This window comes from Macaca nemestrina, chromosome 6 (assembly GCF_043159975.1).
Source record: "Macaca nemestrina isolate mMacNem1 chromosome 6, mMacNem.hap1, whole genome shotgun sequence".
NCBI classification, from domain to species: domain Eukaryota; kingdom Metazoa; phylum Chordata; class Mammalia; order Primates; family Cercopithecidae; genus Macaca; species Macaca nemestrina.
Window position 1 is genome coordinate 31,044,479 of NC_092130.1, and position 27,066 is coordinate 31,071,544.

At 46.4% G+C, this 27,066-nt stretch overlaps 1 protein-coding gene across 3 annotated transcripts in view; it reads right to left on the minus strand.

Annotated features, from left to right (window-relative positions):
* The window catches only part of LOC105466891 (actin binding LIM protein family member 3), a 119,990-nt gene that overhangs the window by 18,056 nt on the left and 74,868 nt on the right, over window positions 1–27,066 (minus strand). Inside the window, exons 8-14 of one of the 3 annotated variants that reach the window (XM_011716051.3) lie at window positions 25,152–25,239; window positions 11,046–11,104; window positions 8,458–8,529; window positions 4,130–4,285; window positions 2,479–2,508; window positions 1,863–1,992; window positions 987–1,085 (exon numbers count right to left, since the gene is read on the minus strand). In XM_011716051.3, coding sequence (XP_011714353.1) covers window positions 987–1,085; window positions 1,863–1,992; window positions 2,479–2,508; window positions 4,130–4,285; window positions 8,458–8,529; window positions 11,046–11,104; window positions 25,152–25,239 — 634 coding nt within the window. The remainder of the gene's footprint in view (window positions 1–986; window positions 1,086–1,862; window positions 1,993–2,478; window positions 2,509–4,129; window positions 4,286–8,457; window positions 8,530–11,045; window positions 11,105–25,151; window positions 25,240–27,066) is intronic. The other 2 variants (XR_011624583.1, XR_011624584.1) reach the window with 2 other exon arrangements.

A 27,066-nucleotide genomic window follows, 5' to 3' on the forward strand; every position in this document is an offset into this window, starting at 1 on the left:
AGAGTCTCGCTCTGTCACCCAGGCTGGAGTGGAGTGCAGTGCCACGATCTTGGCTCACTGCAACCTCCACCTCCCAGGGTCAAGCAATTTTCCTGCCTCAGCCTCCTGAGTAGCTGGGATTACAGGTACGTGCCACCACGCCCAAGTAGTTTTTGTATTTTTAGTAGAGATGGCGTTTCACCATGTTGGACAGGTTGGTCTCGAACTCCTGACCTCATGACCCACACGCCTAGGCCTCCCAAAGTGCTGGGATTACAGGCATGAGCCACCAGGCCGGGCCCCTTCTCATCTTTCAGCTTTAATATTACCTCCTCCAAGAAGCTCTTCCTGACTGCCCCATCTAGCCTGGCCTCTCTCAGCCCCATCATATCTCAGGATCGCCTGTTTTATTTATGTTTATGGCACCTATTGCTACCTGAAATTATCCTCTACATATTTGTTTACTCATTTTTTATCTCTCTTCCTACATTAGTACATAAAATACCAAATACCATGAAGGCAGGATCTGGGCTGGGTGGAGCACAGTTGCGACCTCTGGGCCCAGAACAGTGCTTGGCTGTACAGAAGGAATAACAGCGGCTTGGGAAGCCAAGTAACTGGCCCACAGTCATGAGCTTATAAGCAGCTGCATCGGATTCCATCCCAAGAGCTTTGAAGCCAAAGCATGTGGCCTTCACCACTGTGTGCTCCTGCTGCGGCCCTCACAGTCCTCAGGCATTCGCGGTATCTCACTCGAGCTCCCTGCCTCTTTTCTTCCCTGGACTGCTTCTTTGATGTCCTAATGGAGGTTGGTTTTGTCAAGTGGATAATCTGAAGCCCGTGGGTGTGTTGGGGTTGGAGGACAGGGTTGGTGCAGGTGCTTGGTTAGGGGGGTCCCTCAGGAACCAGCTTCTCGGTGCCTGTGTGGCATCGAGGGGGAGACGCAGGCACCTGTGACCCCACGGAGCATGCATCCATCCCAGGAATTCCGGGCTGGCAGTGCCTACCTGGGATGTGAAAGTGCTTGGGAGCCTGGTAAGAGGTTGGAGTGGAGGACCTCACATCTAACTGGCTATGGTATGGAGAGCTCCGGCCACTCTCGGGCCCTGGAGCACGCAGGCAGTGGTCCCCAGAGAAAACAGAGGCACAGAGAAAACAGGCATTAACGCGGTGGCAGTTAAGGAAGCGGTGAGGTGATGACAGCAGAGATGGGGGATGGGCTGGGGCGTCCCAGCGTGCTCAGGCTCCAGGGCGGAAGCAGCATGTGCTCTCATGCACCACGGTAGCAGAAACAAGCTTGACCTTGCTTCCTGACTTGATCCCAAAGTCAGATTTTGTGAGGTGTAAAGACCAACTCTACTGAGCTCCAGGAAGGCATCTTAGTTTGTCCCTCTTATCTCCCCAACCATCCCCGAACCTCCTGCTTTTGGACGCTCCCTTAATTGCTCCTTTCCTCCATCCAAGTGCCGGCTTCACCCCCAACCTCAGGGTGACTGTGGATGGCCTGACTGGGCTGGCTGGGGTGGCCCTCGGGTGAAGGCCAGTTCATAGTCGTATTTCTGGTCTCTTGGTTCTGCCCTCTGGATGGCGCAGGCCATGAGGATGGTGGAGTCTTCTTCCAGCCAGGGTCACAGCGCCACCTGCCAGCCCCCTCTCCTGGAAGCTCACCACCCACCTTCCTGCTGCTTCTCAGTGCCACACACTCCTGCCATCTCAGGGGCTCAGAGAGGCCCAGCTGGTCACCTGGGTGGCCATAGGCCTCCAGAGGGCCACACTGGGATGGAGATGGTGGGGGAGCCTTGTGCCCTCTGCAGCAGGGACTCCAAGTCACTACATTGTCTCCCTGGCTCTTCCTCTCCCTTCAGGACCTCCCCCTTCCTTACCAGAGCGGTAGTAGTGGTGAGGTGAGCGGGAGAAGGTGGGGGACATGCCCTGCCGGCTGTAGGTGGGGGAGTCTATGTACCCCGGGCTGGAGGCCCGTCTCTGCCGGAGGTCCAGGTTCTCGTAGATGTCCTGGGGGAGGAAATGGGGCTGTGAGCACGGCTGGCCGTTAAGTGGGCCTGTGGCCCAAGGGTCTAGCAGGCAGGTGGGCATGACATGGAATCTAGGATTCTAGGGGTTGAGGCGTGAATACAGAGACCACCCCCCTACCGCCGCCAAGTTACACACACAGCCTGAGGAAGGTGGCAAAGAATTTCCAGGGCTTTCCCCCAACACTTGCAGGCCCTTGAATGGAATCCATGGGGTCAATCCCTGGAATACTGACCAGCGATCCCAGAAGCCTGAGGGAGGCCATCTCTGGGCAAGAAGGGCAGATTTCCATCCTGTACGCCACTGCCACTTCCTCCAGGACATGCACCCGACTCTCTCCAGAGCTTCCCTGCTTGCAGGGAGCACCTTGGGCAAGGGCTTAGACACCTTCGGGGGGCTGGGGATGGGTGAAGTCCGCATAAAGGGGCACAATTATATATCAACTTAATTCTCCACCAGCTGAATTACCTGGGAGTAGGGAGATAATGTTCCCAGCGACTTAGAAGTGAAGAGTTTGAAGGCAGTTGTGGAACGAGCAGAAGGAATGACAGGAGGACAAGAGGAAGGACAGAGCATGGTTAGACGGGTCGGCAGACAGGGCCTGCAGCAGTCCCCCAGTACCCCTTTCCAGATAACAGCCTCGCTGGGAATTCCAGAGGGTCAGACTACTGATAGGAGGCAGGACACCTTGAGATTATGCCCGCCTTTTAGGAAGGGAAAATCCAAAGCCCAGAGAGAGAATGCGAAGGCTCAGGGCCGCTCAGGGCAGCAGTGGCAGGGACTTGACTTGGACCCAGGCTTCTGTACCGCATGCTCAGGGCTATTGTCACCATCCTTCCCTGTCTCTCTATTGATTCATGACCCCTCTGCGGTTCATGAAGACAATGCCCAGGGCAGGGCACCTAAATATATGGCTAAGCAGGGGCCAGGCTGCTGCCACCAACAAGGGAGTTGAGCTGGTGGCTGGTGCAGCAGCTGGAGATGGGATGTCTCGACTGAAGAGGGCAGTGGTTCCTCAGCTCCAGCAGCTGGAATGCCTGCCCAGCATTTACACAGCATCTTAATTTTCCAAGAAAGTCAGAAATGCCGATTCTTATGTGAAATCTCCCAGCGTTTACATGTTGACAACCAGTTTGCATTTTCAAAAGACACTTTATGAGTGAAACAAAACAAATCTGAGGGCTGACTGCAACCTATGGACCCTAGTTTGCCATCTCTAACTGAAGGACAAGCAGCTTCTACTAAACACTTGATCTTTCTCTCCTGGTCCGTTTCAGGGGCCAGAAACCGGAGAATCTCAGCATTGGACTCTTCAACCAAATGGAACCCAAATTCCTTAGAGAGGAGGGAGACTTGCCTGAGGTCACAAGGCTAGTTATGGTGGAGATGGGACAAGAACCTGGGTCCCTGCCCATCAGGACAGGCTTCTGCTGCCCCAAATTAACTCAGGGGGTCTGGGATAAGGTTAGAAATCTTTTAGGATATAGACTGACAGGACCTCCAGGGTAATTCTGCCCCCTACCGCGCTGCCATCTCCAGAGAACACTTTCTTTTGTTTAGCAACCATTTAATGATTTCAAAAGCCATCTGTTACTGCGTCTTTATAAAAGTGTCTCTTCCTTTGAAGAGACATTGGGGCTAAAGGCCTGGTGCGAAAACCAGAGAACATGTCTAATCAGGGATTATAAACCCAAATGGCCATTGAGCCTGGCAGGAGATGAGCGCCTTGGGCTGAGTACCTGAAAAATTCCTACAGTATAAGAAATACAACAGCTTGAGTAATAATTGGTCACAGGCTCTCAGCTTTAATGCTGGGATTAACAGGGAATGGGAGGACTGGGGAGAATGGAAAGCTCATGTCCTGACTATAGGGGGTGCTGCCACCCATCTCCAGATGGTGGAAATGTAGGTTTAATGTTGTCAGCTCTGATATTTTCAAGAAAAGCCAGAAAGCCAAATGAAATCTCTTCATTTAAAAAATGTTGGCCATAAATCCCAGGGTAGAAGAGTCTGGGTCCAGCATTGTGGAGGCCAAACTGTCTGTGATGGAGAGGGCTGGGGACCCCGGCGGAACCTCCTTTCCTACAATAGCCCCAGAGAGAAGGGCAAGACGCGATACCTCTCCATAGCCACATCTCTCCAGCATCTCGTCGGACGTGTATCTGGAATGAGGCTCATAGGAAATGAGGTCGGGGCGTTGTACCTCGTAGATAGACTTAACCTTGGGGAGAGCCGCCAGGTCTTTGTAATTAAGGATCTCATTATCCACTTTAGCCTAGGGAAGAGGGAAATGGACAGGAAAGGAAGAGAAAGATAAGAGGGAAAAGGGAATGGAGAGAGGAAACAAAAACAAGATACAGAAGGAACGAACTTCTCCAGTTTCCACTAAAAACAGAAGATTAGGATCAAATTGAAGAATAGTAGAATGTTAGACTAAGAGCAGTCTTAGAGGCCATCCATTCCAACAGGGCTAACATGTATTGAGCACATATTGTTTGTAAGGCCCTGTGCTTTACAAGAATTATCTCCTCTAGATGTTGTAATGCCTCTGTGAAGTAAATGTCAATATCATTTCTATTTTCCAGCTGAGGAAATGGAGGCTCAAAAGGTTATACAATTTGCACCACTAGGCTAATGGGTTTGAATTCAGCTTGAACTACACAGCCTGGGTGCTGACTGCCTTCCAATCCCACAGAGCGAGGACAACACAATTCACAGCATTCTTGAAGAAGAAGATGAAGACGGTAAAGACAAAAATAATCATGATAGTAAAACACTAGCTAACATTTGGTGAGTACTTATTATAAGCCAGGTTCTGTACCAAGTCCCTTATGTAGATAGATTAACTCAGTTCACCCATACAATTCACAACTCTAGTAGTAGGCACTAACATTATCCTCATTTTGACTAAGGAACCAGAGGCACAGAAAAATCAATTAATTTGTCCAAGGCTATATAGCTAATAAGTTGCAAGAGCCCAAATTTCAACACAGAGAGCCTGCCCTCTTCAGCGGCCTCCCCTGTCTTCTTGGGATGGGGAGTTCATTGTCTTACACCGTCAGAAGGCTGCACTCAGAAAGCTGCTCCTTCCATTGAACTGAAATGAGCCTCTACCTTCTGCTTGACTTTGGCAGACTTCAGCCCTCTAGAGCTGCATGGATTGAAAGAAAGCTCCCCCTTGCATGTGACAGCCCGCATCTCATGGCTCCTGAAGCCATGTCTTTTCCACGGCCATGCCCTCCAGCTGTTCCCTCTGTGACCTGGTGTTTGCTATGATCAACCAAGATCTGTCTTGCAAGGTCCTGAGGTGCTGCAAATTACGACAGAGGCTGCTAGATAGAGAATCCAGAGACTGTATTAGTCTGATAATGTTCTCCCAATGCCATAGGAGCCAGGTACAGTCTCAGGGCCAAGACTACTCTACAGGGAGCAGCATTCGTAAATACTTATAAGCTGTGCTATTTTGAAAACTTACCAAAGCCCTTGCACTATTCTATCGCTGCCACATCAGCACTGCTATCAGGGCACTGTTGCTTATTCTCATGCTGCTTATTCTCTGTTTCACCTAGACCCAGTGTCCACTCTTCCTTGCCTGAATCTATGCTCTGAACACTGCCTAGGCTGTATCACAGGCTCTTTTGTTCTCCGGCTTTCAGTTGGGTTTAGCCAATGGGATGCAACAGCAGAGATTAGAGGGTGAATGGAGAGAGAGGCTGGTACACTTATTCCCCTGGCAACCTTCCTGGCTGGCTGTGGGCTGGGCCTGACTCTCTCTGAAGGCTGGACTTCCCCAGCTCTTGCCAGCTTTGGTAATGCTGTTCCCTTCCCACATCTCTTTAGCTCCAGTGTGGTAATAACATCATGTTGCTATAGTCCCTGGATACCTCATTATCTCCTGTGAGTCCACTTAACTCTGCCCACACCTCCGTCATGAAACCCTCCTCAGTTGAACTCTTTGAGGTAGGCCACCTGATTTCTGCCAGAGCCTGCCTGGTACAGACACTCACATCTGCACCAGTTCTGGGGGTATGTGGATAAAGAAAGCCTTTATTAGATGAGAGTCCACTTGCTGAAGTAATTGCTGCTTTTGTCCTGGATGTTAGATCTTGACCTTGAGAGCTCTTGGCATCTTCCAAACTCATCTCGACCCGTAACTATTCATCTTGGCACTTTACCCCAAACCTCAAAAATACTAAATTTATATTTCTTCCTATAGCCACTTTGTTTACAGGGCTATAAATGAGCCTCAGGTCTGGAGACACACCAATTGATCAGAGGCATCCTACCATAATTAGCCAGAAAGGAAGGAAGGAAGGAAGAGAACACATGGGTCAAAGCCAAACCACCTGAAGATGATTCTAGAAGTCAGTGGAGATGGAGTAAAGTTTGAAAGTTTGAAAGAACCTGCTCATTTCAGGTTCGCTGATAATTCTATTTGAATATCAAATCTCAAATGTCTATGAAAACTAAATTAAAATCCATCTTTATGCTTGTTATTGCATCTATCCAAAGCAGATGGATGAATTTTTTTTTCCAAATTTGGAAACCATGCTTGGGATGGGCTGACTGAAAACATGGCTTCTATGACATGTTCAGTCATTCCCCAGAGCAGCTGAGCACGAGGCACCATACACGGTGAGAGGAGGAGAGGCTGGAAGGGGAGACACATGCCTCTGCTAGGATGTGAGGGACAACTGATCTCAATGTGTAAGCCCCTAGTTGGATGGCACAAGCACAGGTGTTCTTAGCTGCCATCATAAATTCCATTCTGTAATGAAGTTGCTTATCACAGGGGCAATTCTGAGAAACTTTCTCCAGGACTCCCAGGTGAACATCATCAGGGCTTATTTCACAAAGGTTTCTGAGGCTCCTGAGTAGCACCGGGAGACCAGCTCGTGATGAACGGTATTACAGTGCAGCAGCTCCCTGAGTGCTCCTGTTCTAGTAACTCTCTTCTGGAAACATACTCACATTTGTCAATAACACTCTCACTGTGCATGCCTGGAAACTAAGCCCGTTAATCCTGCTGTGGTCTGGCCCCATTCACAGTGCCAGGGAGACTATCACCTTTCTTGCTTTAGACAGGAATCTTCAATGAGTACAGCCTGTGATCAAAGCAGCTTGTCTTTTTTTGACAGCCACATGGTAGTATTGACCCATATTGAAATTTCAGTCAGTGGTAACTCTTAAGCATTTTTCTTTTTTCTCCATTTGACCAGAGAAGAAAGGAAAGGTGCCCATAGTCCCGTCAATGGGCATCATCCAAGGATCAAAGAGGAGACTGGATGTGGATTAGAAGTAATGATCTAGCAGTAGTGGACAGGGCCAGGGCTTGGCTGGTTTGGTGATTATATTTAGAGCTTCTTGTGAGGAGTAGGTTTCTTGTTACAGACCATTTTCCCCACATTTCTGGTCTTCTTGGCTCCTTTGGCATGTGGAAGGCTGGAACAGTCCAGAGTCAATCAGACTGAGGTTTTCTGCTCATTTCAGTTCTCCCTGGCTCTGCGTTTCCCACCTCCTTTAGCTTATTTCTGTTTATCCCTCTCCTTTGAGTTTAATGTTTCTTCCTTCTCCCAACTAGTCCTAGATTGTCAGGTCCCTCTGTTTATCTGTAGCATCATCAGAGGACCCTGTGCTTTTCCTTCCTGGAATTTATAACTGCAATTGATGATTCATGGCACTATGTGTTCAATGTCATGAGGACAGGCATCAAGTCTGTGTAGTTCATCACCATTTCCCCAGAGCAGAGCACTGCACTTAGCAGAGTAAATGCTTGGCACATGTTTGTTGAATGAATGAATGCCATATACAAGGGGCCTCTGAGGTCATTGAACTCAACTTCTGTCTCTTCTTCTACATCCCTGGCAAATGATGAGTCTCTCTGTGTTTGAATGCCTGTGGAGATGGGAGGTCAGACACATGGAGGTGGATCTGCTGCATCCCTAGACTTCCCACATGATTAGAAAGCTCTTCCTTATGTTTGCAAATTCTTTACAGCCATGTTTCCACATGTGTATGTGGCTTCCTTCTCCTTTCTGCCTCTATCTCCACATCAATACTCCACCTAATACCTATTCAGAATACCACTTTGATCCTCAGTTTTTTCTTGCTTGTCTCAGTTAAGTAGTGGGAAAGGAGGTGCCTTGCATTGGTTTTAGAACTCAGCAAGGGCTCTTGTTGTCATTGTACTTTCTTTCTCGTGCTCCATGGAACTCTGCATTATTCCTGAAACTGGGTTTACTAGACTGTGTGCTTCATGAGGGCAGGATCTATGTCCTCCCTGTACCCCACTGAATCCTCAAGACCTGGTACAGAGCCTAGCATGTGAAGAGCATGCATCAAATGTCAGTTGGATGAAAACCTGAGAGCTCCCTCGTCCTTAGTGACTCTTTAGACACCAGGTCAGGAATAAGGAAGGCCCTTTGGTGGAAGAAAAGTGATACATACGCAGATGACTCGGTTGGGTGACCCAATGCTGGATCCAGGGGGAGAGATGGAGGTTTCAGATGTCCGTCTATGCTGTGGAAGAGATGAAGACAGAAGAGGTGAGAAGCTGCAACCTGAGCTTGGTGGGGAGGGTGAGAAAGGGGGTTAAGAATGCAACATTAGCAATACCATTAAAGTACTCTCTGGCTACTTCTGTACTTCCTTCTTATTCTTTGCCTTTTAAGTCAAGGTCTGAGTGTGAATGAGATCTAAAATGCAAGGACTTCAGGCTGTTGGGGGCAGAATATGGATTTATTTTCTATGTATTTGCAGCTAGCAGTCTAAATAGGAAATTACTCATAAAACTTTTCATTTTGAGTTATCCCAGTCAATAATGTATTTACTTAAAAAAAAATAAAATTGGTTAGTATTCATTCCTTGGGAGTTTGTTTATTCAAAATGTAAAAGTGGGTTAAACTTCATGTCATTGCACAATATGCTGATTCTTTACAGTGTATTAATTGCAAATTGACATCAACTTAAGTGATAAACTTGAAAAAAGAAAAAAAAACTGTCTCTGAAAAATGGCCATGATGGATTAATAGCTTCCTTAGCAGAGCAGCATGATGTCAGTCCTAATGCATAAGAGGGTGCCTGCATGATGTAAAGGGATTAGGAATCAAGGACTCATGGGTGAAGTATGTGGTCTTAGGCATCTTGGATTCTTGATCTGTAAAATATAGAGGCTAAGCTTCAGGACCACTTGATTCTCTCCCAGTTTTCTCATCCTACAATTTAAAGCATTCTATGTGGGGTTATAAAGTTTCCTAAACAGTGGACTGTGAACTAGCGGTGGTTCTGGGAAGATGAAGGTGCAACACTTGATAATACTGAATCATAGAGTTAGAGAGTAAAATCTAACATTTCAATCCCCTTGATTAGATCAAGGAGGCAGTCTCAGTTTGTTGCTAATACATTTCAACAACTCTCTCAACAATTGCCAATTTCCTATTTTATTTTTGAGACAGAGCCCCGCTCTGTCACCTAGGCTGGAGTGCAGTGGCACAATTTTGGCTCACTGTAATCTTTGCCTCTAGGTTTCAAGTGATTCATCTGCTTCAGCCTCCTGAGTAGCTGCATGGGCCACCATACCCAGCTAATTTTTGTATTTTTAGTAGAATTGCGGTTTCACCATGTTGGCCAGGCTGGTCTCGAACTGCTGACCTCAAGTGATTCGTCTGCCTTGGCCTCCCAAAGTGTTGGGATTACAGACGTGAGCCACCACACCCAACCCAATTTCCCTTTTTAAACAAAGAGAGTGCAGGCAACATTGTCTAGCTAGAATTTTAAAGATTTATTCTTAAGAATTATTTCATTACCATTGAATTTATTTTATGATTACCTTCTATTTATAGCAAGTATAACTGGTTTCCACATGGCAATATAAAGTTTTATTTTAAAATAAGTTAAGTTAATAAAAAGTAGTGACTTGATTTAGAGAAAAATATTAAGTATATAATGAAACAGGTGGTGCCCAGATATGGCAACAGGCATCAGGGTTGTAGAGGATGACTGAAGTTTGGGAAATGCCACCAAAGAGGAGGAAAATGAAGAAAGGGACAAGTAGGTCTTACACCTTAAATGGAAGAGGGTCTTGGAAGAAACAGGGAAAGAAATTCAGGGGTTAAAAAAATAATTATGCATCAATAGACTGGCTCTTTCAGAAAACTTTCATTAAGTGGATGAGATAGCAAGGAAGACATGTTTAGCTGCTCAGAAATTGTGCACTTGCTTTTCTAGTTGGAGAGACTCTAGTGGGTAACACAATAGAGTCCCAAGGGGTCAACTTGATATCTGGGGGCCAGGATGTGAAGGCCCCGTTGCCTATCCCCCAACACACACCCCAGGTGTCTCCTCTACATCATCAAAGACCTAGAAAATGGATCCCTCCCGCAGCCTGGAAGACTCAACCCCTCTCTGCAGTGTCAGGAACCCAGATTCACAAGGCTTCCTGACATTTGTCAGAGCACAGTAATTCAGAGGGACGCAGGACCTCAGCTGGCCCCGTGCATACCTGGGGATGTCGGCTGTGCTTCTGCCTGGCTTTGCTACTGCAGGCAAATCATCACCTCTTTAGACCTGGTTTTCTCACAGGCAAGGCAAAGATAAAATTTCTTGCCCATCTGCCTCACAGGGTTAAAGGAGTAAAATCAGACAGTGGCTGTGAAGATACTTTGTAAACTGTCAATTACTGTGACATTATTAACTATTATTATTAATGAGCGACCTTAGGCTGGGAAAAACCATGGTCCCAGCGAGGCCGCCATCTTGGCGAGCAATGGTAGAGTTACAGCCTCGCCCCAGAAACACAAAACTCACAGGAATACAGTGCTTCACAGTTTTAAGAGTGCTTTCATATCCGATATCTTAACCCCCTCAAAAACCCCATGGGGCAGGTGTTGCCGTTAGGAAAATCCAAGGACATAGGCACACATTTGGGAGTGTGCACACTATGAATTGCTGACCCTGTCCCAAAGCACAGCTCCCTTAACCTGTGGCAGAAAGTAGCAAAGTAGGAGTGCTGGTCTGGGATCTACTAGCTTGCTTACCTTTAACTTCTTCTCTGCCCGGGCTGCCTGTTTGCAGATGGGGTGCCAAACCTCAGAACCTAAGGGGTCAGGAAAGTAACAAAGAGTCAGACCTTTCAAACCCTCCAGCACTCTCCCCATGCCCCACCTTGATTTACTCCATGGTCAGCATATGTCCCTTACACGTCTGCCAGAAGGGCCTCCTTGGCTTTCCCAGCTTCCTCCTGGCACCTCTCAGACCTATGCGACAACTCACATCTTTTTCTGTGTGTCCAAATCCTACCCATTCCTCAAGGTCTAGGGCTCACATGACATCCTCTTGCAAACTTTCTTACCTGCCAGTTGGGAGTGACTTCTCTCTCCTCTGTGATCCATAGTTCTTTGTCTCTCTTTCCACACATACAGCCTTACGGCACAGTAGCTTGTGGATTTTTCATTCCTCACTAAATCAAGAGCTTCTTCTGGGTAGGAACTGAGCTTTATTCATTGCTACATCTCCCACAGTCCCCAGCATGGGACTTTGCTCTTAGAAGAGACCCGTACATGTTTGTGGGGTGAAGAGATGAGTATATGATTGGCAGTGAGTGACGCATAGCAGGTGGTCAATAAATATTTCTCGAATGAATAAATGACAGTGTGGATAAAAAAGAGTGACAGAGCATGGTGAACTCCAGCTTTCTTTTCTCTTAAAGACTTATGACGGTCTGCCAGAGCTATCACATTTAAGGGGGAGGAGGTGTCATGGTGTATATTCTGCTTGAGAGCATTGCTTTGACCTGCTAATTCCTCAGAGGGTCCAGACTCTTCAAATTTAGTACACTGCTAACGCCCACATTTCATTGTGGGTGGGGGTCCAGTTGGCCAGCCCCAAACCCGAAAGGCCAATTTGGAAAGGCATGAACAACAGGTGGCTGCCCGCATGTTGAAAAGCAGCCCCAAATATGACACATTCCCCAGAGAAGGGACAGGTGTCCTGGATTAGAAGGAAAAATAGGAACATATTATCCCTCTGGAGCCATCCCCCTTATAACCAGCCCTAAAAGGAAAGGAGCCAGCAATGGCTGGATTCCTGAGCACCCAGATGGCATTTGTTTGTCTGACTTTGTTTCTAGGATATACTTTATATTATGCTTTGTTGCCTGGAACCCCCAGGACTGGAATACTAGCTAAGGGATGAGATGGTGGTGAAAGGTCAATAATTCGGAGTGAAAAAGAGAAGAGAGGCCTGAAGTGAGGAGGCCTGTGTTTTTTGTCTCTGCTCAGCCCCTAACACATCCTCTCTCTGGGTCCCAGTTTCCTCATCTGAAGAACAAAAAGGTGGGATTTGGATGGCCTTGAAGATTATTTTCATCTCCAAGATTCTAATTTTATGGGCAGTTTTGTCTTTTGCGGAACAGGAATCTTTGATTTTTGTCTGCCGACATTCTTGGGTGTTCCTAATTATTCAACTGAGTTTAATTCTTTCTAAAGTAAAATGCAGTGGTTCTCAGAGCCCAGTAGAGGGACTCTGAGTCTGTGGCTTGATCCAGCAATCACAGGGTGTGTCCACTACCAAGCTGTGTGCCGGGATTCTTACTTTAGGGAGTTATTAGAGAGAGCATTTCCGGTTCCTCTTTGAGTTGCTTCTGAATCTATCAGGAATTGTTTATGACTGTGGCTGTGGCAGGAAACACATGTTACAGGTCCCTGTAGGAAATGAATGAGATGGACACAGAGGTCTGAGGAGGTCATGAACTTAAGTTAAAGAGGCATAGGAAAGATCAAGAGGGCAGAAGTCCTCATGCGGGGAAATAATGTGTCAAGTGAGGGGGTCAGACTAGAGGGTTTCTTTTGCTTTCTAACCCCATGACATTGGCATATCACTCTGAAATAAAACTGAGCCAAAAATGGTCATTAGCTTCAGTACTCTGCATACTGGAAAGCATATTTACATAAGAAACAAGGAGAGGAGGATCAAACAAGAAAAAAAATAGAAATGAAAAACATCAGAATTTGGGAGTTGGTAGTATATCTGTAAATAAAAGAGGCTAAAAAAAGTTAGTTGGTAGCTAGCAATAAACTTAGATAAAGAATGCAAGAAAAGATGATTTGTTCATGAAGATCCCTGTGAAATTACAGTCTTCTGAGCTTATTCCCTTGGCCAATAGCTCAACAATGTGGCATTAACAGAAGGACAACGTTATGGTGAAGAAGATGGTTTTTCTCTTCCATGGACTTTATCCCCAGAGCCAAAAACAGTGCCTGGCCCATGTGTGTTTAATAAAGAAATGCATGTGAATGACTCATTGGACCCTACCTTTGTATTTTTTTCCCCAAAAAGATACTAGATAAAATGCACCCACGGGAGAATGGTGGCCATCCTAGGAAGGGGGCTCAAATGCAGTTCTAAGGCTGGGTTTTTACCCTGAAGAACAGACTTAACAGAATGGTGAAAACTAGTTTTGAAGATTTTAATGACTCTCTGTAGGAAGAGGCATTAATTTGTTTTGCAAGTCTTATAAAGTAGAACTAGGACTAAGGGCAGGGGGTTCAGGGAAGAAACATTTAACACCTAAGAACTGAATGGCCTTATTGAACTGACAGTGAGCCCTTGTCCCTAAAAGTGTTTAAGTACACATTGGGTATATAAATGCTCAGCAGGGATATTAGGAAGGAGACTCAGCACATGGTACTTACGCTAAGGGATATTTATCAGCCCCCCAAATCCTTAGAGGTTCTGTTTCCATCTTAACAGGTTTTACTGTACAGACAAGATAATTATTTGCCCCTATCCATTTATCCCGATAAGAATGTAAATTCTATGAGAAGAGGGATTCATGTCTATCTTACCTACAGATATATCTGCAGGGACTGCAGATTCTCAATAAATACTCATTGAGTGAACAAATAAAAGAAATACGGCATTCTATCTTAGGCAGTTGGCTTCTCTAAGTTGGGCTCAGAGATTTGGACAAGTAGTACAATCTAGACTCTGATTAGACAGCTACAGCTCCAGACTGAGTCTGCAAGCATATTCACTATATTGGGGCGTGTCAAACTGTGACCTGTGGACCACTTGTCTTGCAGCCTGGTAAAATTCAGATTCCTGGGCCCCCCCGGCTGAAGCCACTGACACCAACTTCCTGGAGGTGGGACCTGGGAATCTGTGATTTAACATGCTCCCCAGGTGATTTTATGACTCATAATTTGAGAACCACAGGGCTAAATACCAGAAAACACTCTAAATTTATTTTCTTGGAATGTTATGTGATAAAGAAACCAATTTTACAAGACAGAGCTCTAGCTTTTTGTAAGAGTACATTTTCTGCTTGTTCAACTCCTGGTTCCATGAGTCACATTCTCTTGTCCTCTGAGATTGTCACCCACAATTCCAGGCTCTGCAGTTAAAACCTACTATGAGGTTATGGAAGTGAAGGATTAGCTATTTCTGTATCAGCTGACTCAGAGACAGAGATGTGAATCTCCAAAACTATCTGTCAGCCAGGTATTAAGGCCATTTTTAATCCTTAGCAGAGTCAGTAGTCAGTCTTATCTCTTTGACTGGTTATAGCACACACCACACCTGTAACATTTGGGGCTGATTTAATGTTGGGGAAGCCACCCACCTCTCTGTTGTATCCTGATGTTAGATTTGCCAAGGTTTTTTTTTTTTTTTTTTTTTGAGATGAAGTTTCACTCTTGTTGCCCAGGCTGGAGTGCAATGGCGTGATCTTGGCTCACCGCAACCTGCGCCTCCTGGGTTCAAGCAATTCTCTTGCCTCAGCCTCCCGAGTAGCTGGGATTACAGGCATGCACTACCACACCTGGCTAATTTTGTACTTTTAGTCGAGACAGGGTTTCTCCATGTTGGCCAGGCTGGTCTCGAACTCCAGACCTCAGGTGATTTGCCCGCTACAGCCTCCCAAAGTGCTGGGATTACAGGCATGAGCCACCATGCCCAGCCAATGCTTTTTTTTTTTTTTTTTGAGACAGAGTCTGGCTCTGCCGCTCAGGCTGGAGTGCAGTGGCCGGATCTCAGCTCACTGCAAGCTCCGCCTCCCGGGTTCACACCATTCTCCTGCCTCAGCCTCCCGAGTAGTTGGGACTACAGGCGCCCGCCACCGCGCCCGGCTAGTTTTTTGTATTTTTTAGCAGAGACGGGGTTTCACCGTGTTAGCCAGGATGGTCTCGATCTCCTGACCTCGTGATCCGCCCGTCTCGGCCTCCCAAAGTGCTGGGATTACAGGCTTGAGCCACCGCGCCCGGCCTGCTTTTTGTTTTTTAATGCCAAAGCTGGAGCTGGTATCATAGTCTTCTAGAATGTTGGCATTCTAGAACTTACAAGCACAGTGATTGAAAGAACCTCCATTGGGAGGTTCTGAGTCTGAAGATTTTTAGATATTGCAGGTCACCAGTGACCCTCCCTACTTTCTGACTCCCAGCCCTTCCCACTCCTTGATGTGGGCATTTGAGTTTTTGGCCTTGACCCTAGCTAGGGTATTCTCTTACAGCAGGTTTCCTCTCTGGATTTTTTTTTTTTTTTTTTGAGATGGAGTCTTGCTCTGTCGCCCAGGCTGGAGTACAGTGGTGCGATCTCAGCTCACTGCAACCTCCGCCTCCTAGGTTCAAGTGATTCTCCTGCCTCAGCCTCCTGGGTAGCTGGGACTACAGGTGCGTGCCACCACACCCGGCTAATTTTTTGTATTTTTAGTGGAGATGGGGTTTCACCGTGATAGCCAGGATGGTCTCGGTATCCTGACCTCATGATCTGGCCCCCTCAGCCTCCCAAAGTGCTGGGATTACAGGTGTGAGCCACCATGCCCGGCCTCTGGATTTTTTTTCACCATAGCAGGATGAGGTTTCTCAGACCTCTGCCTTTATGACAGCAGCACTATCTTTGTGGCAATAGACTGGGAGGAACCTTGGAATTGCTCCTTTAAAATCTCCATGTACATAAACCGACCCAAATGCCCAACAATCAATGAGTAGATAAAGAAACTGTGATATATATATATATATGTGATATATATATATGTGATATATATATATATGATGGAATACTACTCAGCCATAAAAGGAACAAAATAATGGCATTCACAGCAACCTGGATGAAATTGGAGGCCATTATTCTTTTTTTTTTTTTTTTTTGAGACGGAGTCTCGCTCTGTCGCCAGGGCTGGAGCGCAGTGGCTGGATCTCAGCTCACTGCAAGCTCCGCCTCCCGGGTTTACGCCATTCTCCTGCCTCAGCCTCCTGTGTAGCTGGGACTACAGGCGCCCGCCACCTCGCCCGGCTAGTTTTTTTTTTTTTGTATTTTTTTAGTAGAGACGGGGTTTCATTATTCTAAGTGAAGTAACTCAGGAATGGAAAACCAAATATTGTATGTTCTCATTCACAAGTGAGAGCTAAGCTATGAGGATGCAAAGGCATAAGAATGACACAATGGACTTTGGGGACTCAGGGGTAAGGTTGGGAAAGAGGTGAGGGATAAAAGACTACAAATGGGGTGCATTGTGTCCTACTTAGGTGATGGGTGCACTAAAATCTCACAAAACATCACTAAAGAGCTTCCAAACACCACCTATTCCCTGATTACCTATGGAAATAAAAAATTGAAAAGCACCTTCATCCACATAAACAAATGTGGTAGATCCAAAAACGGAATATTGTTCAGCCATAAAAGGAATGACCTACTGATACATGCTACGATACGGATGAACCTAGAAAGCATTATTCTCAGGGCAAGAAGCCAGTCACAAAAGAACATATATTGTATGGTTCCATCTGTATGAGCCATACAAAATTGATAAATCCATAGAGACAGAAAACAGATTGGTGATTGCCAGGGGTTGGAGGAGAGGGGAACGGGAAGTGACTTCTTAATGGCATGTATGAAGATTCCTTTTGAAGTGATGAAAATGATTTGGAACTAGATAGAGATGGTGGTTGTACAACATTGTGAATGCACTAAAAGCTACGGAATTGTACACTTTAGAATGGTTAATTTTATGTTATGAGAATTTTACATTAACATAAAAAATTTCCCATTCCTCTCCTCCCAGCAGGTGCACTGCTTCTGTAGACCAAGGCACTCTGGTGCTCCTTTGTTACTGAAAGTGCCAAACTCGGCAGGAGAGAGGAGTGAACAATGCTATTGAATCTGCCCTGTAATAACAACAATGTGATCATTATAATCTCGGGCGTTAGTAAATCTTTACTGGTATCAGGCACTCTATGCATAATTTCATGTAATATTCTTAAGGGGTTCCAATCCTGGCTACATCACTTACTAGCTGCATCGTCTAGAGCAAGTCAGTTGCCTCTCTGTGCCTTGGTTTCCCTATTTATAAAACAGGGATGACAACAGTATCTGCCTCATAGGTTTGGTTTGAGGATTAATGAGTTAATCCATGCACAGCACTTAGAACAGTGTCCGCCTATGTCAGCGACTATATAAGTGTTGGTTATTGTTGTTATTATTGTCTCTTCTCTTCTACCTACAAAAATAATCTGTGTGCCAGGATCTAGTTTGGGGAAGGGGAGAGCAGTAAAAGGGAGACTTGAGGGGAGCAGGAAGCTGGGGCCTGGGCGAGCGAGGGGGTTGCAACACATGGCAGGCTGGCCATGCAGGTGGAGTCACTGAACAGAAGCCTGGCTTGGTTGCCAGCACACCCTCCTGGGAGGTTGGGCTTGTGCCCAGGGACAAGGGCACCTCAGGAGAAGTGGGAAAGACCAGCTTGCCTGGAGCTGACATGATGAAGTGGGCCCGAAGCTTAATAAAGAGGCTGGAGGGAGAAAAGTGCTTAGTTACCATGGAGAATATCGGGCAGGATGAGGGGAATGGCAATTCCGAGTTGCCTTGTAATTCACAAGAAATCATAGGTGCTGATAATAACAGTTGGGTCAGTAATTAAAGTATATTGAGTGCTTCGTATGTGCCAGGCCCTAAGTATTCTTATTATTCGTATTGTTACTATTATAACTAATATTTATGGAGTGTCGATGCCAGGCCTTGTGTCACACACTTTACAACAATAGTGCTTAAATATAAAAAATAATAACTGCCATTTATTGAGTACATAGGCTGCACCTTATGCTAAATATTCTTAAAAATGATGATAATATTGACAACAGCAAGCACTTACTAGTGCATTGCATCATGGGAATGGCTGTTTCTATATAACTGGCTGGTTATCAGGAGCTCAGACTGGCAGAACCAGCAGTGCTAGGCCCTGGGCTGAGTCTTTACTATGCATTCATTAGTTCATTTAATCTTCACAGCAGCCTTGTGAGATGGAGACTAGCCTCATCCCTCTTTACAGATGGGAAGTTGGGGGTTAAGGAGCTTAGATTCTAACCTGCTTGTCCATCTCTGTCTCCCCACTCTGGCCTGGGTGTGGGAAACAGGTCCTCAGACCCTCTGGAATTTCTCTGCTGAGCCTATCGGGACATGCTGCCTCTCCGTGCTGATGGTGGCTGGCCAGGCCCTCTGGCCCGCTGCATGGAGGCAGCCAGTCTGGGCAGGAGAGCATGGGACCAAACATAAAAAGAAACAGGGAGAAGAACCTGATGGTGCTCATGGGCCCCTCCACCCAGCTGTGCTGCTCCTAGATGCTTCTCAGTTCTGTGAGCCGATCAATCTTCTTTTGCCTAACATAGCTTGAGTTAGGTTTCTGTCACCTGAAAAGTCTAGACTAATAAAACGTCTCATCGAGCTAAAAGCTGAATATCTGACAAGTTCTTGACTTGCCCAGCAGGCAATTTTGTTTCTCAGAAAATGGAGGAAGTAAGCCGGGAAATTGCTACTCTGGACCTAATTCTGACCAACATGGACAAATTGACTGCTGAAGTCGATGTGACATGTGATAGGTGAGAAAATGGCCACATCGGCATGAGTTTGTGGTGACCTGAGAGAGGAGAAACTGGAAACAAACTTTAGAAATACAAACCTTTAGCTACTATACTGTAACACTTTCTATATGATTCAAGATGCTTGGTAACCCTTAAAATCTAGGAAAAAAAGGCAGCTCATCAAAAATTAAAATATACTGTATTTAAAATGAAATATGCTTAGTAGAGTCAGACTTTAGGAAGTATCAATTTAGTACAGTAACAGAATATGTCTGAAGAATCTAAAATTAGGTAGCAGGATTGGGGAAACATAAGATTTAAAGTTTTTAAGCATAACTCCTACAACCTAAGCTGTCAGTAGAGAAATCCAATTTAAAGTAATAATGCTAAACTACGAAATTATAGCAACCAATACTACAATAGTGCCTTTTAGAGGGTGGTTTCATGAAATGCGTAGATGATGACTGAGGGCTGGCGTTCCACAACCCATCACAACGGGAGGCCCTCACTTGAACATCTCTTAGCTTAGTGCACCTTTTCTGAGTTACATCCCAGCCGTGCCAGAAATACACAGCTCCTGAAACCAGGACCTTATATCCCCTGAGCTAAAAATAATAATAATAAAAAATAGTAATCTGAAATAGATTCAGTTACACAAGAGAAGGGTTTGTTGTAATTATCAAAACAAGTCTTCGAGATTCTGTTTCGGATTTGTGTTAACACAGAACCAAGGCTCTTCACTTTATTTTGGCCCATGGACACCTCTGAAAATCTGATGAAAGCTATGGACTCTCTCCCTAGAGAAACACACCTAGCATGCAAATTTTAGTAAGCAATTGCAGAAGACTTATAGAGTTCAAAAGGCTGACCATGAACCAGTTTAAGAATTCTGGTGATAGATATAAGAAAATTGCCTCCAAGCAATTTCAGAAGATTCATAGAATTCAAAAGGCTGACCATGAACCAGTTTAAGAATTCTGGTAATAGATATAAGAAAATTGCCTCCAAGAACCCTAGCAAGACAGGCCCACCTTGGCCAAGTGGCGTATGCTGTTTAAACTTTCATTCTCATCCTCTAAAATGACGACACTAATAGTTTTTAGCTGACAGGGTTGTTGTGAGGATAAAATGGGATACTGTGTTTGAAACTCCTAGTACAATACTTGGTACATAGTAAATGCTCAACAAATACCAACAAATAATAATTATATTATTAACAATAATAAAATGATGGCATTTTATTATTATTAATATTTTTATTATTAATATTATCATTATTATTGGTGAGACCTACAATTTGTTATAATACTTTCCTTTAGCAGAGCAGGGTTTGTCCAGTATTTTATAAATGATTTCCTGCCTTGTGGGTTTTAGTTAAATACACAAATGATAACAGAGAATTGTTTAAAAATGTGCAGCTGAACTTGCGTAGTTCCAGGGTTATTGTCTCAGGTCTTAGAACAGGGGGGTATTTGGTGTAGACAGAAGAGGAGAAGAGTCTATTTTCTCCCTTTTCCTGGGTACAGGCACATTTAGAACAAGAGCAAAATTTGTCTCGTGAACCACATTTGGGATTTTAAAAAACTCTCACTGATCCAGTAACTGCAACCTCTGGGATTTCACTATAAGTTTTGCCCTGAACCTGCAGCATTTTGGCCATTATTTTGCTGCACAAAATGAGTGACCTAATTTCCTGATGAAGCCCAAATGAAGGGTTTGGATAACAAACAGATTAGATATTTGGCATCTTTACAAACACAGTTAAAAGACTGAATACACAACAGAACTTAAAACAAATAAAACTTGCTCTTGTCTCCTGGGGCCCCAGAAGTTCTCCTCCAGACAGACGTCAGACTTCTCCCAATTAGAGCCCATCAGAAAGCCATCACATAGCAATTAAAACACAAACAAACTCACCCAAAGAATCTCCCAAGGACCATTTGCCAGTACCATGCTGTGTCCAGCTCCAGAACTGACAAGGCTGGGTTTGTAAGCTTTGCAGGCATCCCAGCACTCTCCCTCTCTTATATAAGTCGCTTTATGGAGTCCCCAGTGCCTTCACTTTCACTCTCGCCCCTAATGTTCATGAGGGTCTTGTGGCATATGGTGCCAGGTAAGTGGGCCTGCCTCAGATTCTCTACCTTGTACTGCTTCCACCCACCCAGGGAGGGCCTTTGCACTCGCTGTTCTCGCTGCCTTCTCAATCTTCCTGCCCTTTTCAGCCCCCCACCTCCTACTCATTTTCAAGGTCTTGGCTTGAAATATCCCTTTTTAGGGGCACCTTCCCTGGCTTCCCAGACTAGAGCAGGAGCTTTATAACACATGCCCATTGTTCCAAACTTTCTCTGTGCAGCACTGGTCACATCTTGTCATTGAATGTTTACACTTCTATTTGGCACTGTTGGTTTCTCTTTCCGGAGAGTGAACTCCACCAGGGCAGCAAGCATGCTTGCCTCCCTCATCTCTGAATGCCCAGCATGTAGCAGAGAGCCTGGCACACAGCGTGGCCCCCAGTTTGAGTGGATCAGTGAAAGACGGTGATGCTATCCTCATTTTACAGGTGAAGGAAGAGACCCAGAGAAGGAAGTCACTTCTCAAGGCCACAGCCTATTAGTGGAATTGCTGACGCTTGAACCCAGGAGTCCTGGCTCTCAGCCATTTCTTTACACTCCTGAGCTACCCAGGAGCAGGGTTTTCTTGCCACTTCTGGGGTAGATCATATTGAATCCTGGTGTCCCCACTTGGTGAGGGTGTCCAAGGCCCAGATCTCAGCGGTAGCAGAACCCCCACAAGACACCCACAGCCCAAGTGAGCTTGACTCTAGCACTGCTTGGCCCGGTCCCCCTCATTCCAGGATCACTTAGCATCCTTTGAGGCAGGTCCTTGAAGGCCCTGCAATTACTCCCACTCTCCCAGGAGCCAGGAGGAGAGGGATGGGGATAATTAATGAGAGGGTGACAGGCCCGTCTTCATTACTAAGAATATCTCCCACCCTTGGAGGCATTTCCGCTGTAGGTTTAATGGTGCATTCTCTCTCAGGATCGCAAAGCTGTGCACTTGACTTCCTTGCTTAACTCTTTCAGCATCTGTGGGAAGCTGGAAGAGTGAAGGCACTAACCTGTGAGGCTGTGAGCTCCATGAGGGCAGGGCCTTTGACTGATTTGCTTACTGCCACACCTTCAGTTGTGAGAACAGCAGCAGGGACGCAGTAGACACTCAATAGATATTTGCTAAATGAATGAATGAACAGGGAGCTTCCCATGTGTCAGGAAATTACTACACCTATATCTCATAGCAACTGTTCTCGGTCCATTTTACACATTAGGCAGCCAAGGTTCAGAGAGTTAAGAGACTTGCCCAAGGTCAAAAGCTTAGTAATCAGTGGAGCCAGGATCCCCGCTGAGGCACTCTGGGTCAAATCACCAAACAGGGAAAGATTAAGATTAGGAATTCAGGCAGAGAGGCAAAGATGTGGTTTACTCTAGTGATATCCAGGTAGGGATGAGAATGGGAGGGCAGTTTCAACACTAGGAGGTGTGTTCACCAGGGAAGGAGGAGAGGAATATTGTGCAACAAATTTTCAAGCCAAGTGCAAACTCCAGGTTCCCATGGCGGTCAGGATGAAGGTATGGTGCAGGTTGCTGAGCCTCGTAACACTGGGTCCTGCAGTAGGAATCACTCAAGAACCCAGGTAACGAAGGATTGGTGTGCACAGTAAGGGGCAGGGACCTGAGTATCAGGCAGGGCCTGGGTCCCAGGGGTAAAATGGAAAGAGCCCTGAAGGGAACTGCAAGGCCAGGCCCTGCTCTGCCCCTGCATGCTCCCATTCTCACACAAGTCTCTTCCTTTCTCTGGGTCTATTTTCCCCATCTCTGCAATGAGGGTTGGCACTTTACAGTTTAGAGTGACTCTGGGATCCTTACTCCTCCAGCATCAGTTCATATAAGTAAGTAGACAGCATCTTAGAAATGGTCACTTTGTTTAACCTAACATAGGAATTCCTGCTCCAGGATTCTTAGCAGATGGCACAAGTTTCTGTTGGGTAGCTCTAGGCCAGTGGTTCTCCACTGAGGATGATTTTGAACCCCTGGGGACATGTGGCAATATCTGACACATTTTTGATTTGTCAGTGGGAAGAAGCACATGGTTGGCATCTAGTGGGTAGAGACCAAGGATGCCACCAAATACCCTACAACGCACAGGACAGCCCACAGTGTCACCAGTGCTGAGGCTGAGGAACTCGGCTGTAGGCACAGGGGGACTCATTGCATCTTGAGGGAACTCATGGCTGTGGGCATTGTGGCTAGGACAAGCTGATACTGACACACTCCCTGTAACTGCTGCCCTGGCCTTAGATCTACTTGGAGGAAGGGCCCTAATTCCTTCTCAAGATGGCTATCCAATCACAGCGACTCCACCAACGACATTCACCTGTGGAGGGAGTACGCATGGGCCAGTGTCAGGGCTGGGGGACCAGTGCCAGGAGCACAGGACCTTAGGGAGGAGGCCAACAACTCTCATACAAGCTGGAGGGGACTGGGGCAGACAGAGGGCTGTGGGGATGTGGGGACAGGGGACTGTGTTAAATTGTGGGTGGGGTTGGGGGAATCTTGGGTGTCTGTGAAGCATGTAGTGACTGAACTGGGTCTCAAATGACAGGATTTCCAAAGAAGGGCACAGGAAGACAAGAGAAAGGACCATGAGTTCATTTCAAGGCCAAACAAAGTCTTGCCACAAGGCCCAGTCCATCCACCCTGCTCGCCTCCCAGCTGCATCTCACCTCCATCTGCACCCCAGCCACACAGGCTCTGCTCGCTCTCATGCACTCGCCATTTCTTCACCCACCTCAGAGTCTTGCAAGCTCTGTCCTCTCAGTTTGGTGCATCGTATTCTGCATTTTGTTCAGTGCTACAGTCTGGATGTTTGTGTGTCCCCCACATCCATATGCCAAAATTCTAACCCCCAAGGTGATAGTCTTAGGAGGTGGGGCTTTTTGGGAGGTGATCAGGTCATGGGATCAGTGCCCTTATAAAAGAGGCCCCAGAGGGCTGCCTTTTCCCTTCCATCATGTGCGGACACAGAGAGAAGGTGCCGTCTCTGAGAAAGTGGGCCCACATCAGACACCAAATCTATTGGACCCTTGGTCATGGACTTCCCAGCTTCCAGAACTGTGAGAAATAGATTTCTGCTTATAAGCTGCCCTGTCTGTATCTCAGTCTGCTCAGGTTATAACAGCCCCAATGAACTACAATACCACTTAACACTTGCTCATGGTCTGGATCTCTGCTCCTGGCCCTTCTTCAGGGAGCCCTCCTGGATACTCCTCCTACCCCTTTACGTGCTCTCAAAGCCCCACACTTCTCTCCTCCATAACACTTATCATGGCTGACGTTTATTTGTGTGATTATGGATTAATGCCCATCTCCTTCAGGGGACTGTAGGGCTGGGTGAGCCTCACCACGGATGCTGGCACAGAGCCTGCACATGGCAGGGCTCAAGGAGCAGTCGCTGAGTGGATGAATAAACCATCAAAAGTTGGCTTTGGCAGCTTAGGTGTCGGGTATGTTCAAGGCTACAAAGGAAGCCTGGGACCTCGGCAAGATTTTAAATGCTAGGCTGAAGTGTTTGTAGCTAAATAGGCAGACAGACAGGGAGGGGCCCCAAAGAGCAGGGCAGTGCCAAGAGCACATGATGCCCTGGGATGGTGGCCTGGGCGGAGGGTAGAGGGCTGAGCAGAATCTGGAGACTAATTAGGAGACTGTTGTAAGAATCCTGGGGTAAGAGGGCTGGGAAGCAGCAGAGGGAAAGCAGCTCTGGTTAGCTTTGTGGGGACGACTGACACTCCTCATTCCTCTGTGCATTCTAAGAGTCCCTGGGAAGCCCCGAGCAGCGGCCTGGCATGATGCTGTGAGATGTGGGGAGAAGGAGGTGGAGTAGAGGCTGTGATGCTATAGACACTTCGCAACCCAGGCATCCCTCTGAGGTTCTCTGACCCCTTGGCCCTGTGCAGCTCAGCTTTCCACCCCCAGGCAGAGCCAGGAGAGTCTGCTCAGAGCACTGCCAGGAAAGCAGGCCAGCTGGGCAGCGGGTGGAGGTGCACAGAGACGGAAGGCAGATTACATGTCACTTCGTATTAGCCACACCGGCAACCTTCCCGATCCACCCAGAGAGGGGCCAATTAATTGCAATTCTGAGGACGAGCCAAAAGCCAAGATAACACTGAACCTGAAGGAGACTGCATCTCCTTTCCAGTCATGAGCAGATCGGAAGGCCTTACAGAGGGTCAGGTTTGCTTACCTGTGAGGTACATCTCCTCTCCTTCGGTGAACATCTGGTGGCAGCGTACACACCTGGCACAGGTTGGGTGGTAGTGCTTCCCTCCTGCCTATGGAAATGAAGAGATGAAGCAGGAGGTGAGAGCCAGGGCTGCTGTCTAGTGGGGCAGATTGGGTTTCAATCTTTCCTGGGTACATTAGTGTTGTTCGCATCTTCATGGCCCTAAAGTTGGTTGGAGTTACCCAGGGGAGTCCACAACCATCTAAAAGCCCAGCCAGGAAGCTTCCTGATTCACTCCATGGGTCCCTGATGGCAGTTCAGGGGACTTCCCTGAATACCTGCTCTTTTATTCTGACACTGGGAAGGACCCTTCAGAGGCCACTGGTCCAACCTCCTCATTTCCAGAGGAGGAAACAGGCTTGCTTTGAGGACATTCCAGCATTTCCCCAAGTGAGGGGCCCTTAACACCAATGTTACATGAAATGATTTTAAGTGGTACATGAACTTGGGATTTAATAACATTGGATCAATGGGAAAAAAAAAAGATCCTTTCAGTCCTCTATACATTCTTCTGATTTTGTCAATGAGGAAGTACCAGTTCGGTGCTCATGTGTCTTTAACATCTATCCAAAACTCACAAATCTGCCTTTTAAAGAATGAGAACAGGTGTGAGGCTTGGAACCTCCTCGTGCAGTAGAATCCAGCTAGAACTCTATTTTCAGGTTATATGCAATATGGCAAGTGATACTGGCTTTCCTGTTATGTCGTGTATAAGTTTTCTTACATATAAGGGGGCCAACTTCAAGACAACTTAAAGTATTATGGAAGAATGAGCACATGAGGCTCACAGGCATGGCAAAAATTGTGAGACTGGCACACAAAAGACAGATTTTTAGAGCTCAGTGGGTGATTTAGGACCCATTGTAGAACCCCCAGATCCCCAGGCCAGTCCTGTGAGTCTTGCACCTGGGTGTGTCCAGCCCTACCCCAGCTCACCCCAGTGTGGCTTTGGTGAGTGCCTTTCCCTATTTTCACTTTCCTTCCCCATCACTATTTAAATTAAAAATAAAAATAATTTGCAGCTGCAAAGACTTCCATGAGGGGAAGAAACAGCCCTTGAGAAGGGTGTGCCTCAAGGGTTCACCGCAAGCCAGCAGCATGTTGGGCCCGGATCTGTGTGAGCCAGTCACCAGCTCAGTACTCGCTTCTGGAGTCACAGTTCTGACACCAAAATCCCAGCCAAGAGGGCTTGTTGTAAAAGGGACCTTGAGTGGCGGCTCCAGCATTTGTATATGCAGGGGCTTGGTGCAGCAATTGGGCTGGCAGGTGGGCCTTGTTTGAAGAAATATTTTGCAACATCAGGGCAGGGTTTTCTTTGTGGGAGGGTAATGCCCAGGGGAAACTGATGGATGTTAGGGGTTCTTAAAGGTCCCTGTCCAAGCCGTCACTTGATGTGATGCTAATGGGTTCCTTCCAATTCAAAAATTATAACTGCATAATAAGAAGACCTATTTCCAAAGTTAGGTTTTTTTTTTTTTTGTTTTTGTTTTTTTTTTTTTTTTTGCTTTTTTTTTTTTAATGTGGGGGCAGTGGAAGATTGTTGAGACGGGCTTGCCTATTCTGGAGATATTCTCTCTATTCTAAAAACTTAGCAAGAATGTGGGAAAGGCAGATTTTTACAAAAAGAAAAAAATATCCAATATTCCTTCTTTCCCCCCGTTTGTTTATATGGCCTCGCACCAGTGAGACAGTGTCCTTGTCATCATCAAAGCAAATATGTTCAAACTTTGGAAGGAGCCTGCTATTTTCCCAAGCTGGAATGTGTGGGACTGATTCCCTTGTACCATGACAAGGATAATCGGTTTAATTAGCAGCCTCGTCCTACTCTGTGTCTCTTTATCATTTCGATTATAGACCTGTTTTCCAGTGTGGCAAC